At 43.6% G+C, this 18521-nt stretch overlaps 1 protein-coding gene across 2 annotated transcripts; it reads left to right on the top strand.

The window, feature by feature from the left end:
- The first annotated feature begins 427 nt into the window (after window positions 1-427).
- LOC120978822 (protein SSUH2 homolog) lies at window positions 428-13391 on the top strand. 2 transcript variants are annotated; one of them, XM_040407188.1, is made up of 11 exons: window positions 428-620; window positions 1118-1184; window positions 1344-1473; window positions 3461-3521; window positions 3672-3796; window positions 4235-4297; window positions 4377-4459; window positions 8177-8269; window positions 8506-8620; window positions 10006-10116; window positions 12791-13391. In XM_040407188.1, the coding sequence occupies exons 1-11, from the start codon at window positions 611-613 to the stop codon at window positions 12935-12937; spliced, it is 1005 nt and encodes a 334-aa protein (XP_040263122.1). In that variant the 5' UTR covers window positions 428-610; the 3' UTR covers window positions 12938-13391. The 2 variants fall into 2 exon arrangements, with proteins under 2 accessions (XP_040263122.1, XP_040263121.1); XM_040407187.1 differs by having other exon boundaries at window positions 3636-3796.
- Window positions 13392-18521: the final 5130 nt, after the last annotated feature.

Raw genomic sequence — 18521 nt, 5'->3', positions numbered from 1 at the left:
GTCCCAGCCTGCCTTAGCTATTTACTTTATTTGCTGCTACTTATAGGGGGCGTGCACACCTATTCAACTGGTATTAATATGTTCCTATTTTGACCCAGGCTTAGATATGACTAGGATGCAGCTGAGCCGAGCACCGGGACCCCGTCCATTCTTGATCTTATCTGTTTCTGGAGTGTTTGCGAATTCTCTGGACAATGGACGGGCTTGGTCCTGGCGCCCTATATATATAGAGAGAAACAATCCTTCTGGGTGAGACTACTCTGAGCTCCTCTTATCATCACCAGACCAGATTGGACCGTAATGTCGGCCGCACCAACAAGCCATTGTCTGCCCCCTCCCAAGGGGCATTATTGCTCAGACCCATCCCCCCCGGGGGGCTTGCCCCATAGAGATGACTTGTGATCCCCCCCCAGCACTGTGCCCGGGCTCTGAGCTGGACAGGGTCTGGTTGTCTGCTCTCTGCTCTCTGCCTGTAGAGTGGGTTTGTTGTCTTGTTGCACCATGTCTGGAAGATCTGGGTCTGTTTGTGGGATTTCTTGCAGATGTGGAGCTGCCTCATGGACCGTCCACCCATTACTGACCACCTGCATGTGACATTGGACACATCCGCATGGAGCAAGGTAGATGTCTTGTCACCTGCATTCCCCCCATCTCTTCTCATAGCTGTGCATTACATTGCTTTCTTCCTGCAGAATAACAGGTTGAGCGGTGGGGACTGCTGTGGGGTCATTAGTAGAAGGGGGGGCCCTGCACTGAAATGTCACCTGCTTTCCTTTACCCTGTCATACAAGTTACCTGCAGCTGCCACTAGGGAGCGCTCACTACATGCACCTTTGTATTGAACTCAAACCAAGCTTTTTAAATCCACGTGAAGTGAGCTCCCCCTAGTGGTGGCTGAAGAAGGCCAGGATTATTATAATTGATCTCTGCTTGCTGTCATCAAATGGAAACATTATTTTTTATACCCAGAGACACAGCTGAGTTTTGTTAGAATTGTATCCAGTTTAGACAATCCTCTATGAGCTAAACACATCAACACCACAAATCTCTCTCCTGTCCTGATCATTTTGTTACAATTATTACAAATTTTTCATAACCTCAGTTACTTCCTACATAGGAACCTCTATGGCCAGTGACCACCTTACCCTGTGTGAGATCTCCAGCAGAAACCTCCAGGGCTACAGGTGAGACTTACCAATTGTATCTTCACTTCCCCCATATTACCGCCAGCCTGATTGCTTCAATACTACTCTACCGCACTATCCTGCACTGGAGCACCCCCCCCCCCCCCCCCTCCTTCCCAAATAAGACCGCTCACTGTCTTTGCCTCCTTTCTTATTTAGAAATGTCCTTATCGCAGAGGACGCTGCACGGGACGCTGTGCAGAAATACATGTCCTCCTCCTACTGCTGCTATAGACCCAGAGCAGAAGAGCCGGTTATCGAGAGGTTAACACAAATGCCTCTTTACAGAGTGAGTCCGTTTTTGTAAGGTTTTCAGAATTTTGCCCTAATGTGGAGTTACATGTTGGTATACTCCAGCCACATCCAGAGCTGCATTCACAGTATTGCTCGTCTACCTGCTGCCCCCTACTGGTTAACTCTCCGGAGCATGTTTTATAATGATGCAATACAAATGATGAACTGGTTATAACAGGCGCAGATGTTTGATAAAGTAAAAGAAAGCAATGCACCCCATAATGGGTGAGGGTAGACATGAGGGGTATTAAGAGGATAAGGCAGGACCCAACTTTTTGGGGGTCCTGGAGCTCAGAGAAGTGGGTAGAGACATATTGGTCAGTACACTGCTGATATATTCCAATTAACAGCCAGCAGAATCCTGAATGCAGCTCTGGATGTAACTGCCTGAGGAGGTGGTGATGGTGGAGTCACTAAAAGAGTCCAGGAGGGGCCTGGATGTATTACTGGAGCGTAATAATATTACAGGCTATAGCTACTAGAGAGGGGTCGTTGATCCAGGGAGTTATTCTGATGCCTGATTGGAGTCGGGAAGGAGTTTTTTATTCCCCTAAAGTGGGGAAAATTGGCTTCTACCTCACAGTTTTTTTTTTGCCTTCCTCTGGATCAACTTGCAGGATGACAGGCCGAACTGGATGGACAGAGGGCTTTTTTTCATCCTTATAAACTATGGAGTATGACATGGTGGAACAACAAAAGTCTAAAATGCAGCTCTGGATGTGACTAGGTGTTTAAGGCATGATGCAACAACGGAATCCAAAAATGCAGCTTTTGATGTACCTGGAGCAGAAGGCATGGTGTGACAACAGCATTTTTTTTTTAATGCAGCTCTGATTGTAAATGGACCCCTTAGGCCCCTTTCACACGGGCGAGATTTCCGCGCGGGTGCAATGCGGGAGGTGAACGCATTGCACCCGCACTGAATCCGGACCCATTCATTTCTATGGGGCTGTGCACATTAGCAGTGATTTTCACACATCACTTTTGCGTTACGTGAAAATCGCAGCATGCTCCTCTTTGTGCGTTTTTCACGCAACACAGGCCCCATAGAAGTGAATGGGGCTGCGTGAAAATCGCAAGCATCTGCAAGCAAGTGCGGATGCGGTGCGAATTTCACGCACGGTTGCTAGTAGACGATTGGGATGGGGACCCGATCATTATTATTTTCCCTTATAACATGGTTATACAGAATGCATAGTAAATAGCGCTGGAGGGGTTAAAAAAAATAAAAAAATAATTTAACTCACCTTAATCCACTTGTTCGCGCAGCCGGCATCTCTTCTGTCTTCTTCTTTGAGGAATAGGAACTTTGATGACGTCACTACGCTCATCACATGGTCCATCACCATGGTAAAAGATCATGTGATGGACCATGTGATGAGCGCAGTGATGTCACTACAGGTCCTTTTCCTCATAGATGAAGACAGAAGAGATGCCGGCTGCGCGAACAAGTGGATTAAGGTGAGTTAAATTATTATTATTTTTTTAACCCCTCCAGTGCTGTTTTACTATGCATTCTGTATTCAGAATGCTATTATTTTCCCTTATAACCGTGTTATAAGGGGAAATAATGACATCTACACAACACCGATCCCAAACCTAAACTTCAGTGAAGAAGTTCGGGTCTGGGTACCACAGTCAGTTTTTTTATCACACGCGTGCAAAACGCATTGCACTCGCGCAATAAAAACTGAACAACGGAACGCAATCGCAGTCAAAACTGACTACGATTGGGTACCTACTTGAGCGGGTTTGCAGCAATGCACCCAGGACGCTTCCGGAGCCAAAATGTGACGCCTGTGTGAAAGAGGCCTTAGACCTGAACTGTAGAGCAGAAATATTCCCCAGTTTCTGCATCAGATGACATATCATTTCTTTTGTGTGTCTGATCTACCATGTGTTCTATGATAGGGGCCCTAATGCTTTTGGGCCCCATATTAAGGCTTGTTCTGCTTATGCTCCCACCCCAATGTATCTTACAGTACAAACTGGAGACTTTCACTGAAACGAGGCACATTGAGAAAACCTGCAAGCCTTATACTGGTGAGTACAGAGAAGTGCGTCCTGTAAGGCAGAGGTCTATATGTTGACTGCAGAGCATTGCATTCCTCTGGTGGTAGCTTATTTAGATTGTATTCCCATTGGTTTTGTGGAAAGATGCGAGTGTAATTTTAAGTGCCCTGATATCTGTAGGTCAGCGGATTGACGCCTCATACAACGAGCCTCTGTCACTGCTTTGGGAAATTGAAGTCTACACCCCAAAAATGTTTCATGAAGGGTCTAAGAAATTTCCCCTTCCTGGATCCAGAGAAATAAAGGTAAATGGGATATTCATATAGTATTGCTGTGTGTCTAGTTTATAGATTGTAAGCTCCTCAGGTCAGAAACTTCTATATTAGTCATATAATATCTGCCTGTTGAGGTTATAATTTACCCTGGGATTCCCCTTAATATCTCTTAAAGGGGTCAGTAATATAGCAGGATCTATTTCTAAACTGATATTGCATCTTGTGACCCCCTGGTGGCTGAGAAGAGAGGCTTATCAACCAGATATTTTGCAGCCATACACTGTGGACATTGTGGGGTATTTAGGGGATTCTGTTGCATTTCCTAATTCAGAGATACACTGTACATGGGCATCTGACAATCGTATGTTAAATAGAGGTTTTCCTTAATGGTCCATTTAAGAATTTGTCCAGTTATTTTAGTTTTGAGTAAAACGGATGAATCTGTGAACTTGAAATACGTTGTTGCAGTCGTGCCATAAATGTGGTGGTCGGGGACGCTGTAAATGCTCCAGATGTGGAGGATCAGGACAGGTAAGAATGAAATTCCTTTGTCAGATTTTCCCATTTTCAGTTATCTGGTGTCTCCAAAACATTCTTTATTTTTCCATAGTTCAGATGTCGATGCTCCAGCAGCAGCCGCCAGAGATCCAGAAACAAGAGGTGTCCTGCGTGCTCAGGGAGCGGCAGAAAGAGGTGCATAGTGCAGAAACGGCAGATCATTGAGTGTAATCAATAGGTTATAAGACTGCCTCATGTGTACAAGAATATAGCTACTATAATACTGCTCCTATGTACAAGAATATAACTACTATAATACTGCCTCCTATGTACAAGAATATAGCTACTATAATACTGCTCCTATGTACAAGAATATAACTACTATAATACTGCTCCTATGTACAAGAATATAACTACTATAATAATGCTCCTATGTACAAGAATATAACTACTATAATACTGCTCCTATGTACAAGAATATAACTACTATAATACTGCATCCTATGTACAAGGATATAACTACTATAATACTGCTCCTATGTACAGGAATGTAACTACTATAATACTGCTCCTATGTACAAAAATATAACTACTATAATACTGCTCCTATGTACAGGAATGTAACTACTATAATACTGCTCCTATGTACAAGAATATAACTACTATAATACTGCCTCCTATATACAAGAATATTACTACTATAATACTGCCTCCTATGTATAAGAATATAACTACTATAATACTGCTCCGATATACAAGAATATTACTACTATAATACTGCTCCTATGTACAAGAATATAACTACTATAATACTGCTCCTATGTACAAGAATATCACTACTATAATACTGCTCCTATGTACAAGAATATAATTACTATAATACTGCTCCTATGTACAGGAATATAACTACTATAATACTGCTCCTATGTACAAGAATATAACTACTATAATACTGCTCCTATGTACAAGAATATAACTACTATAATACTGCTATGTACAAGAATATAAATACTATAATACTGCCTCCTATGTATAAGAATATAACTACTATAATACTGCTCCGATATACAAGAATATTACTACTATAATACTGCTCCTATGTACAAGAATATAACTACTATAATACTGCTCCTATGTACAAGAATATAACTACTATAATACTGCTATGTACAAGAATATAACTACTATAATACTGCTCCTATGTACAAGAATATAATTACTATAATACTGCTCCTATGTACAGGAATATAACTACTATAATACTGCTCCTATGTACAAGAATATAACTACTATAATACTGCCTCCTATGTACAAGAATATAACTACTATAATACTGCTCCTATGTACAAGAATATAACTACTATAATACTGCCTCCTATGTACAAGAATATAACTACTATAATACTGCCTCCTATGTACAAGAATATAACTACTATAATACTGCCTCCTATGTACAAGAATATGACTACTATAATACTGCCTCCTATGTACAAGAATATGACTACTATAATACTGCTCCTATGTACAAGAATATAACTACTATAATACTGCTCCTATGTACAAGAATATAACTACTATAATACTGCTCCTATGTACAAGAATATAACTACTATAATACTGCTCCTATGTACAAGAATATAACTACTATAATACTGCTCCTATGTACAAGAATATAACTACTATAATACTGCTCCTATGTACAAGAATATAACTACTATAATACTGCCTCCTATGTACAAGAATATACCTACTATAATACTGCTCCTATGTACAAGAATATAACTACTATAATACTGCCTCCTATGTACAAGAATATAACTACTATAATACTGCCTCCTATGTACAAGAATATAACTACTATAATACTGCTCCTATGTACAAGAATATACCTACTATAATACTGCTCCTATGTACAGGAATATAACTACTATAATACTGCTCCTATGTACAAGAATATAACTACTATAATACTGCCTCCTATGTACAAGAATATAACTACTATAATACTTCCAGCTTGTCTTTCACATTTACACCCTGGCCACAATATTTGCCTATTACAATGTATCATTTTGTGCTACGGTTTTATATATACAGTACAGACCAAAAGTTTGGACACACCTTCTCATTCAAAGAGTTTTCTTTATTTTCATGACTATAAAGGCATCACAACTATGAATTAACACATGTGGAATTATATAAATAACAAACAAGTGTGAAACAACTGAAAATATGTCATATTCTAGGTTCTTCAAAGCAGCCACCTTTTGCTTTGACTACTGCTTTGCACACTCTTGGCATTCTCTTGATGAGCTTCAAGAGGTAGTCCCCTGAAATGGTTTCCACTTCACAGGTGTGCCCTGTCAGGTTTAATAAGTGGGATTTCTTGCCTTATAAATGGGGTTGGGACCATCAGTGGCGTTGAGGAGAAGTCAGGTGGATACACAGCTGATAGTCCTACTGAATAGACTGTTAGAATTTGTATTATGGCAAGAAAAAAGCAGCTAAGGCCTCTTTCACACTTGCGTTGTCCGGATCCGGCGTGTACTCCACTTGCCGGAATTACACGCCGGATCCGGAAAAACGCAAGTGTACTGAAAGCATTTGAAGACGGAACCGTCTTCCAAATGCTTTCAGTGTTACTATGGCACCCAGGACGCTATTAAAGTCCTGGCTGCCATAGTAGGAGCGGGGAGCGGGGGAGCGGTATACTTACAGTCCGTGCGGCTCCCCGGGCGCTCCAGAATGACGTCAGAGCGCCCCATGCGCATGGATGACGTGATCCATGTGATCACATGATCCATGCGCTTGGGGCGCCCTGACGTCACTCTGAAGCGCCCCGGGAGCCGCACGGACGGTAAGTATACTGCTCCCCCGCTCCCCACTACACTTACCATGGCTGCCAGGACTTTAGCGTCCCGGCAGCCATGGTAACCACTCTGAAAAAGCTAAATGTCGGCTCCGGCAATGCGCCGAAACGACGTTTAGCTTAAGGCCGGATCCGGATCAATGCCTTTCAATGGGCATTAATTCCGGATCCGGCCTTGCGGCAAGTGTTCCGGATTTTTGGCCGGAGCAAAAAGCGCAGCATGCTGCGGTATTTTCTCCGGCCAAAAAACGTTCCGTTCCGGAACTGAAGACATCCTGATGCATCCTGAACGGATTTCTCTCCATTCAGAATGCATTAGGATAATCCTGATCAGGATTCTTCCGGCATAGAGCCCCGACGACGGAACTCTATGCCGGAAGACAACAACGCAGGTGTGAAAGAGCCCTAAGTAAAGAAAAACGAGTGGCCATCATTACATTAAGAAATGAAGGTCAGTCAGTCAGCCGAAAAATTGGGAAAACTTTTGAAAGTAAGGTCTATTTGACCATGAAGGAGAGTGATGGGGGGCTGCGCCAGATGACCTGGCCTCCACAGTCACCGGACCTGAACCCAATCGAGATGGTTTGGGGTGAGCTGGACCGCAGAGTGAAGGCAAAAGGGCCAACAAGTGCTAAGCATCTCTGGGAACTCCTTCAAGACTGTTGGAAGACCATTTCAGGGGACTACCTCTTGAAGCTCATCAAGAGAATGCCAAGAGTGTGCAAAGCAGTAATCAAAGCAAAAGGTGGCTACTTTGAAGAACCTAGAATATGACATATTTTCAGTTGTTTCACACTTGTTTGTTATGTATATAATTCCACATGTGTTAATTCATAGTTTTGATGCCTTCATAGTCATGAAAATAAAGAAAACTCTTTGAATGAGAAGGTGTGTCCAAACTTTTGGTCTGTACTGTATATGCACAAATTACTTCTTGCATTTGTCATCTATAATATTTTCTGCTTTTGTGCTTATATTTTTAATATTTGCGAGCTGTGATTTGTGTCATTTTGTTCTTAGACATTTTTAGTTTTTTTACTTTTCAGGTGCAGCAAATGTTCTGGACGAGGCAGAAGAATCTGTGTTTCATGCAATGGAGAAGGACGACTCTTATATTTCCAGCAACTCGCTGTAAAATGGTGAGCTGCATTGTCAGTGTAGGCCTCCGTATATATTGTTTATATGCTGACAGTTGCATTCTGGGAGTTGTAGTTCTAAAACAGGATTGGTGTACAGGTGTGTGTGAGGGTATGCAGCAGTTTTGCTCTTCGCAGACATTTAGTTAGCAGGGGCTGCAGGAGATGAGCTGATACAATATGTCAGGATTCTGCAGTAATTATCAGATCTCTTGGGATTTATGATTTCCTCATTGCAGGAAGACGCTGCGCTCCGAGATCGTTTCGGATCCGCCTGAGCAGGCGCCCAGTTTGCCGCTTATCCTCCTGCAGAAGGTGACGGGGGAGGTGATTATGACAGATGATGATGTGAGGGTATGTACGGTGTGGAAGAGCAATCTGTACAACGTGGTACATGCCAATGGATTAGATACATAATAGAGGATTAGAAACATACATGAGAATTACATACCTGTCAGTGCATTAGATACATACCCAGAGATCTTGTACTAGATACTTTCCTCTTGATTAAGATTCAGATCATGAATTCTATACGTTCGTGTGAATTAGGCCTCATGCTCACGAACGTTGTGCATCCATTCCGTGCATTGGGGACCGCAATTTGCGGTCCCTAATGCATGAGCAACGTCCATGCGGCGGCCGGGACGTATTGAGACCCATTCAACTTGAACGGGTCTGTGATCTGTCTGCACCGCCAAAAAATTGAAAAAGTTCTATTTTTTTGCGGTGCGGAGGCGCGAACAGAAAGGCCACGGAAGCACTAGCTGTGAATTAGATACATATGGGTACATGTCTGTAGGTTAAATGTTCTCCCATTGATGAGGAATATATTAGATACATACAGGGGCGCAGCTAAAGGCTCATGGGCCCTGGTGCAAGAGCTCAGCTTGGGCCCCTGTCCCTCAGCGCTTTGTGACCAAGGGCAGAGAAGCACATAGCCTTCATATTGCCTGAGGCAAAAATTTAAACAGCATCCCCCCTCCCCTCCATCTTGACCTAACCCCTTCCCTCCAGCCAGAGGTGTAACTGGACCTGCATGCACTTTCTATAATACCGGTGTCTTCTAATGCAGCACAAGGGTCTTTGGGCCCCTCAGGCTCCTGGGCCCGGTAGCGACTGCTACCTCTGCACCCCCTATAGCTACACCCCTGGATACATATCTGTAGATTACAACCATATGCAAGAATTACATCCCATGGATTAGATACATACCTATGGAGAAATGCATCCATGTGCAATAGATTAGATACATGTCCATGATTTAGATACTAACCTATAGCTTAGTTACATGACTATGAATTAGATAGTCTTTCCCTGGGAATTAGCTACATATTTATGGATTAGATACAGTGTTACCTGTGGACTAGATACAGATCTGTGAATTAGATACTCTGTTATTTGTGGATTAGATACATATCTATGAATGAGATATTCTGTTTCCTGTGGATTAGATACATGTGTATGAATTAGATACTCTGTTACTTGTGGATTAGATACATGTCTATCACTTGGATACACTTGGCTTCCTGTGGATTAGATATATAACTATGAATATACTATTGAATGTGACGCCCCATGAACTTTGAGCCGCGGCTGTAATCTTCAGTTATCAACCTATCTGCTTCTTGGAAAGTTGGGTGATGCGCCGCTGCTCTTATATTGGTGCAGATTTAAGAAAAGCCGCAGTAGCAGAACACTGCTTTCTGTCCTCGCCATTCCTGTCATGGGTCTTATTGCAGGTTCGCCCTGTCCCTGGATTTGCTGATGTCCCTGACGTATCTGCCACCTCTGCGAGACTGATCCAAGATCACCAGGACAGTTGTGGCCCCTCGTGTCGTATCCTGAGGCAGGTAAGGCCATGAAAATGGGGAAAGGGGGGGATGCAATTCTGTGGTGTCACTCAATAAACACCTGCAGTTCTAGTAGGAATAATACAGTAAATATACAGTGGAGTAACAGTGCGGTAGTAATAATATAGTACTTGACTAGTAGTAATACAGTAATAGTCTATGGTCATAATAATAATAGCACAGCAGTAACATTGTAGTCCAAGTAACAGTGAAGTAATAATACAGAAGTAACAGTAATAGTAATATAATAGTACTGCAGTAATACTAGTGTAATAGTATATAGTAATATAGTATTGCAGTACTAGTTTAACGGTATAAGTAATATTGTAGTACCAGTACAGTGGTAATAATGTGGGTATAATACTCTGCAGCGTCCCCTCCTTGTCTGCCCAATATTACAGTCCAAAGAGTAATAAATTACAGGTCTCCTCTGTGGCCTATGGCTGCATCTCAGGAGCCCCACCCCCAGCTTTATCTACAATATTACACCTGCCTGGTCAAGCCCCGCCCATCCAGAATAGCCCCGCCCTGAATACAAACTGCAGTGGAACATGGAGGAGATCTGGACATGGGCTCTTGTATTCTCCACCAGATTTCTGCAGCTGTTTATTTCAAAAGCTTGTAGTCGCCTCCTCCACCTCCTCCCTCCTCCTCCTCATCATTCTCATCCTCATCATCATCCTTCTCATCATCATCCTCATCATCCTCATTATCATCATCATCATCATCCTCATCCTCATCCTCATCCTCATCATGATCTTTCTCCTCCTCATCCTCATCCTCATCATCATGATCTTTCTCCTCCTCATCCTCATCCTCATCATCATGATCTTTCTCCTCCTCATCCTCATCATCATGATCTTTCTCCTCCTCATCCTCATCCTCATGATCTTTCTCCTCCTCATCCTCATCCTCATCCTCATCATCATGATCTTTCTCCTCCTCTTCCTTAAGGCGCAGAAAAGCCCAGAAATTGAATTGCTTAATTACAGAAATTGTCTGATTGGATCAATGTTATCTCATTATTTACCCAGAGAACAAACCACAAACTGATTTTCTTCATCAGATCCCAAGACACATTCAGGAAAATGTGATACTGCCTGCTGAGCTGTGTATCTAATCCTATCCTGTGTGATACTGTCTGCTGAGCTGTGTATCTAATCTTATCCTGTGTGATACTGACTGTTGAGCTGTGTATCTAATCTTATCCTGTGTGATACTGTCTGCTGAGCTGTGTATCTAATCCTATCCTGTGTGATACAGTCTGCTGAGCTGTGTATCTAATCCTATCCTGTGTGATACTGCCTGCTGAGCTGTGTATCTAATCCTATCCTGTGTGATACAGTCTGCTGAGCTGTGTATCTAATCTTATCATGTGTGATACTGTCTGCTGAGCCGTGTATCTAATCCCATCCTGTGTGATACTGTCTGCTGAGCCGTGTATCTAATCCCATCCTGTGTGATACTGTCTGCTGAGCTGTGTATATAATCTTATCATGTGTGATACTGTCTGCTGAGCTGTGTATCTAATCCTATCCTGTGTGATACTGCCTGCTGAGCTGTGTATCTAATCCTATCCTGTGTGATACTGCCTGCTGAGCTGTGTATCTAATCCTATCCTGTGTGATACAGCCTGCTGAGCTGTGTATCTAATCCTATCCTGTGTGATACTGCCTGCTGAGCTGTGTATCTAATCCTATCCTGTGTGATACAGTCTGCTGAGCTGTGTATCTAACCCTATCATGTGTGATACTGTCTGCTGACTGTGTATCTAACCCTATCATGTGTGATACTGTCTGCTGACTGTGTATCTAACCCTATCATGTGTGATACTGCCTGCTGAACTGTGTATATAATCTTATCATGTGTGATACTGCCTGCTGAGCTGTGTATCTAATCCTATCATGTGTGATACTGTCTGCTGAGCTGTGTATCTAATCCTGTCATATGTGATACTGTCTGCTGAGCTGTGTATCTAATCCTGTCATATGTGATACTGTCTGCTGCATATATCTTTCCTGTATTATGCTCAGAGCCGGGATGATGGCCTAGGGTGACATCTCGCTCAGCCTCATAGGCAGGGGCGGATTGGCCACAGACCTTACAGGGAAATTTCCCGCTGGGCCGATGCCCAGGGGGCCACTGCACTGCCGGCCAGTGGAAGTTTTTGGGGATGTATTTTGTGATGGACTGTGGTATTTGGCTCTGCTGGGGCGGTATAATGTGCCACAATATGGTATTGCCGACCCTGCCTTCCATCACTTTGGGTTACACTACAAAACTGGGCCACTTTTAGTAATTTTTCCAGAGCGAATTTAAGTTCCCAGTCCGCCCCTGCTCATAGGCTTCAGGCCTAGGGTGCTGAGATACCTCGTCCTTGCCTTAGAAAACCACCCAGCCTGACATTTCCCAGGCTGGATGAAGGATGGCAGAGGCCCCTTGATCCAATATTGTGTGGTGGCCCCATAATTACAGTATGTGTATATATGTATGTATGTATATATATAATTTCTGTATGAGCTGCATTACATGAGAAAAACCACAAGATGGCGCCAGCTCTCCGGGTTTCTCATTGATCCGGTTTTATTATAATCCCATTATCTGCATTATTATATTATAAATTATAACCAACATTATTTCACTCAGAATAACAGAAATTCTCCTCTGTTCTCAGCGGCAGACGCTGGAGATGATCCCAGTCGCTCACGTCCAGTATGGATCCGGTGGGAAGAACCTCTCATGCCATGTATATGGCCGGGAGCGCAGAGTCTACGCTAAGCGGCGCCTTCATGATCTCCCCTGTGGCTGCTCGGTTATGTGAGATCTGGATGTTCCCCGCTCTATGTCTGGAAGCCATTGCTTTGAATACAATATAACCAATAAATCGCTTCATGAGGTTGCGCTCGGCTACAGACAACGCTTTCATGTTCTACACTTCAACCCGCGGCTCATTGCAGTAAAGCGTGGACGCTGCGCTCCTGTACAGGCAACAATGTAAGAATAAAATGGACCATAGGGCACCACGTAAGCAAATAATACAGCCATAACATTGCCTCCCAGCGCCACTTATCTGTGAGCAATGGTGGAGCAGTATGTACGGAGGTGGACGTGGCGCTACAGGACTATAGGGGCGGGGTGCAGACTGGAGTAAATCTGCAGAAGGGGAGCAAGGACAAAATCCGATTTCCCCATTTCTACAGAACATTGATCAGTTACAGATGTGTCCAGCAGGTGGCGCAAATGCAGCATCAACCGGCTGCAAGAACAGGGGAAAGATGAGGGGCAGACAAATAGGAGTAGAGAAGGGGGTGCAGATAAAGGGGGCATAGAAAAGGGGGTGCAGATAAGGGAGTAGAAAAAGGGGGGGTGCAGGCACAGGAGTGGAAAGTAGAGGTGCAGATAGAGGGAGTAGAAAAGGGTGGTGTATACACAGAGGGGTCCAGACAAACAAGGGGCGGCAGATAAAGGGGGTGCAGATAAAAGGAATAGAAATGGGGGGTGCAAATAAAGGGATTAGACAAGGGGGATGTAGACTTACCCTAGAGGGAATGATAACCCCCCCCCCACCCCCCACAGTCTTCCCCCCGTCCCCTTCCCTGCTACCTGCCCCTGTTCTAAAAAAACTCTAAAAAACAAAAAAAAATTGCCATATTTTAGGGTTCGGTGGCAGCCATCTTTTCCTGAGGTCCGACGTGTGATGATCTGGAACATTGGTTTCAGGCCCAGAACTGTGGGATTATAGGGTAGGGTGGCCACCGGCTTCGCCGGCCGGGAAAAAGAGGGGTCAGGGGTTGGGGGAAGAACTTTCTGAAGGGAGGGTGAGCTGGGGGCAGCCGGGTGCTTCTCTCCCCCTCAGTCAGCCACAGGGAGCCATGTCCGCCGGCTCTAGGGACCGACTCGGGGTGAGAGAAGCCTCGGTCAGTGAATGGAGTATAATACAGGATGTAACTCAGGATCAGTACAGGATAAGTAATGTAGGTACACAGTGACTACACCGGCAGAATAGTGAGTGCAGCTCTGGAGTATAATACAGGATGTAACTCAGGATCAGTACAGGATAAGTAATGTATGTACACAGTGACTGCACCAGCAGAATAGTGAGTGCAGCTCTGGAGTATAATACAGGATGTAACTCAGGATCAGTACAGGATAAGTAATGTATGTACACAGTGACTGCACCAGCAGAATAGTGAGTGCAGCTCTGGAGTATAATACAGGATGTAACTCAGGATCAGTACAGGATAAGTAATGTATGTACACAGTGACTCCACCGGCAGAATAGTGAGTGCAGCTCTGGAGCATAATACAGGATGTAACTCAGGATCAGCACAGGATAAGTAATGTACTGTATTTACACGTTGGGTTAGATTTATCAGGACTGACATTTTACAAGTTTCAATACTAATATTACAGATGTACTAGATTAAAATGTAACATGTATTAAGAGGCACAAAAGCAAATCTCTGCCAGCTGTGCCCCGCTTACTGTTTGAGGGTGCAGTAAAAACTTTTTAACTTTTACTACTCCAGGGAACTGGTGTTCTGACTTCGATAAGTTCCCTCCAGTGACTCCACTGTGCAGTTTCCCACTTGTGTGTATAATTGGTCCCCTTAAATTTCTGTATATGTATTTAATGTATTGTAATTCCTAATAGCAGGCTGGCATTGTCATTGCATTTATTTGCCCCTAGGTGGTGCTGGCGCCACATACTATATAAAGCTTGGGGTTTGCGGACTCAGTGTGGAGGAAGTGTGTAGAAAGGAAGCAGAGAGGAGAAGCAAGTGTATGGAGGAGCAGAGCAGGCTCAGTCCAAGATGCAGCTGCCTTTCTTTCCTCTGGGCCCTGATGAAGCCTGGAGAGGACAGACCAAGTAGTCACAGCAGCCCAGCACAGACAAGTGAGTCTATGTACGAATATAAAGCAAATCTAGTGAAGATTAGAGTCTAGCCAAGGGACTTCACAAGCACCAGTGACCAGGAGGAACTTAAAGGTACCTGGACACAACTGGATGATCAGTGCGCAGAATTATCCTTTTTCACTAAACGACTTCTGGGACATGGTGAACCTGAATACTTCAGGAGAGCAACCTACATCAAATAATGTAGCAGAGAGTTTTTCTGCCACGAGGGAGAACATCCTTATTGGATTGCTCAATATAAAGTAAATAAGGAAACCATTATATTCAGTACCTGAGTGCTAGAGATTGGACTTAAAGTAGAACTATCTAAGAAGAGAACTTTTGTCTTGCCTATAAAGTAATAGCATTAGGAAAACGCCTCAACTGACAATTGCCAGACCTGTTTTAAGGAGTACAGCTACACTAATTTCTGAGTCATCCTTTATGCCATATAAGTGCATTGTACTAATGAACTAACTGTACCAACAGTCCTGAGACATTTGATTAAAGAAAATGTTCAACTGTTTCTACTACAACTGACAACTCATCCTTTCTACTACAATCAACATTTGCACCGTCCGGTGCTGGCGTCATGAACACAGGGCCCAACTGCCAAAGCACCTTAAAACACCTACACCATCAAGGGCACCTCACCTTCCACCTGGCCGGTGTTTCCTGCGATAGAGAGTGCCCCGGAGGATTTAGTGCTGTCTTCCCATCCACTGCAGACCGGCCCAGGGGACAACTGAACTGTGAGTACCAAAAACTACTACTACCCCCATCGCCCACCGTAGCCTCACATGTTGCCGCAACTGTTTATAGAGATTTTTTCTGAATGAAACCTATGGAGTAATGGACACATCCTTACAAAGTAGCTGATGTCTCTCTCTGATGGGATTTTCGCTGTTACATAACTCTGCTTCCTGAGCGATGGAGAAATGTAAATTGTTCTCACCTGGAGCTGCAGATCTTGTCTCAAGGAAATCAAAGCTCTGAAGTGTAAAGTCTCATTCCATGGCAGCCTCGGTGGGCACCCCGTCCGTGCAAAAACCTACTACTTCTCAAACTTAGGTTTGCTACAGTTATATCTGGTTGGAAAAGGTTACCTGGCCAATGAAAAAAAAAAAGGCTCAGAATCTCTAGAAAATAAAACTTCACCAATCCCTCCCTGGTGCTGTTCCAACGGTTCCTGGGGCCCCACTGATCTCTGCTTCCTGGCCCCTGCTCAGCCAGTCACTGAGACGGGTCACTGCTTTGGGCAGTGATTGGCTGTGCATTCAGGTGTCAGCACAAATCTCTCTCCTGTCCTAATAGTCTGTTACAATGTATCAGTGCAGGTAAAATATATCAGTCTGCAGTCCCTGCTGTTCAGCTCCCAGAGGATGATCTAAACTGGATACAATTGTAACAAAACCTCATCTGTGAGACGTATTCGTGTGCTGGTATTCAGCCTCTGAAAGTAAATAAACATTTTCCCATTCACTGACAACAAGCAGAGATTTTGGAAACAGAGAGAAATCAAAACAATAAGTACAATGGAAAGTTGCAGAATTTACAGAAACCTGTTTAGTATCGAACTTAAGACTCAACTCAGTCTGACAGTGCAGCCTGTGGCCCCTAGCCTCCCGGGCCCTTGGGTGCTGTCCGATTCCCTCACCTATATAAATATTCACTGTGCCTGATGCAGAATTTGGCTCCATTCATCTACATTAGGTGGATTCTTGGCATTCCTCCTCCCTATGAGATCACACACTAGATTTTGCAGTAGTGAGGGCCACAGTCAGGAGGTCACCCCAAGAATTACGCCCATTTTCCTGAAGTATCTATAATTATGTCGGAGCACATTCCGATTCATGCCGCAGCTTGGAGGAGCTGGAGACACAGGAATGAAGAAAAGTCAATTCTCAAGGAGACAACTTTAAACAAAATTCCATTCTTTGAAGTTTATGGTTAGAGAATTTTAGGCTGAGATCCATCAGACGGGGCGATGACCCTCCTCGTCTCCCTCATGCCACCTCCAATCTGTGGAAAGAAGATGGAAACACTTTTTTTTTTCTTTTCAAAAATGTAAATGTTCTGCAAAATCCACTTCTCCTCAGACCCAGTGACCTCATTGAGGTTTGAAGTGTCATCAGCTATCTAAGGTGTAGGGCCAGGTTATTTTAGGCTTTAGCGGTAATAGAACCAGTAATGGAAGGACAATCTGTATAGAATTCTCATAGGGGTTCAGTAGATTTCCAAAGTTCTGTGGCTCCAACAAGGTTGTCTCAAGTGGTCACATGACTATAGGTGGATTTCCCCTTTAAGAGATCTGGTGTATGAAGAGGTCCCGACGATACACATTGAATCTAAACTTCATTATGGACTTTCCTTATGACACCAGACAGGGAGTGCTAACTGTTTACTGTTACATTGTTTCATTATTGTAGAATTCACCCCGTGTATGAGACAAGTTATGTCATTTCATGCTTCTTGTCTGCTTTTTCCGCAATCGCCTTTAGGATTTCTGCCGCGGATCCCTTATACTCAGGAACGCTCTACCCCAATATATTAAACTATAACTTACAGTGGAAGGGTTCAAAATAAACCTGAAAACTCACCTCTTCAGACAAGCAGGGATCAGCCGTTGTGAAACTACACCTCCCAGCATGCACACTCACTCAGCTGTGAATGGAGCATGATGGGAAGTGTAGTTTAAGAACAGGTGGAGTGCTGGAGGTTGCTGCTCCCACCATACCGCCATCCCCTGTAGATTGTAAGCCCTCCTGGGCAAGGTCCTCTCTCCTCCTGTACCAGTTTGTTAATGATCTTGTTTATGTACTTTTTTTTTTTTATATATATACAACCCTTTTCCATATGTACAGAGCCATGAAATACCAATGATTACCGGTAATAACGCCTTTGCAGGTCAGTAGGTCACATATTGTATAATTTGGCCTCTTGTCGTCGCCCTTTTGCTTTGAAAGAGGGAACTGCGGCTCCTTAAAAGAACATTGGTGGGAAAACCGCACCGTTATAAAATAAAATATTTCACATATGACATAGTTGAATATCTGTCCAAATATTTTGCTTTACTCGCATTGATGTGACCTTACACTCCAGTCACACCCAGAGCTGCATTCACAATTCTACTAGTAAGGAGTCCATTGTTGGAGCTCATACGGCCTTTGCATAGGTAGCGTTTAGAAATAAGGTCCATTTGTGACGGGAATTGTCAGATTTCACAGCAACCAGATTAGTTTCTTTTGATTTGAATAGAGAAGAAAATATGGTGTCCTACCTCCTCCCGAAGTCCGCAGGTGTGGCAGGATTTAGGCTCTATTCACACGTCCGCAATTTTGTTCTGGTATTTTGCGGAACGGAATTGCGGACCCATTCATTCCTATGGGGCAGCACGATGTGCTGCCCGGACACAGAATTGCGGATCTGCACTTCCGAGTCTGCAAAAAAAATAGAACATGTCCTATTCTTGTCCGCAATTGCGGACAAGAACAGGCATATTCTATTA

Source organism: Bufo bufo, chromosome 9, assembly GCF_905171765.1.
Source record: "Bufo bufo chromosome 9, aBufBuf1.1, whole genome shotgun sequence".
NCBI classification, from domain to species: domain Eukaryota; kingdom Metazoa; phylum Chordata; class Amphibia; order Anura; family Bufonidae; genus Bufo; species Bufo bufo.
The sequence above is the reverse complement of the archived record's forward strand: the minus strand, read 5'-3'. Positions and strand labels throughout refer to the sequence as shown.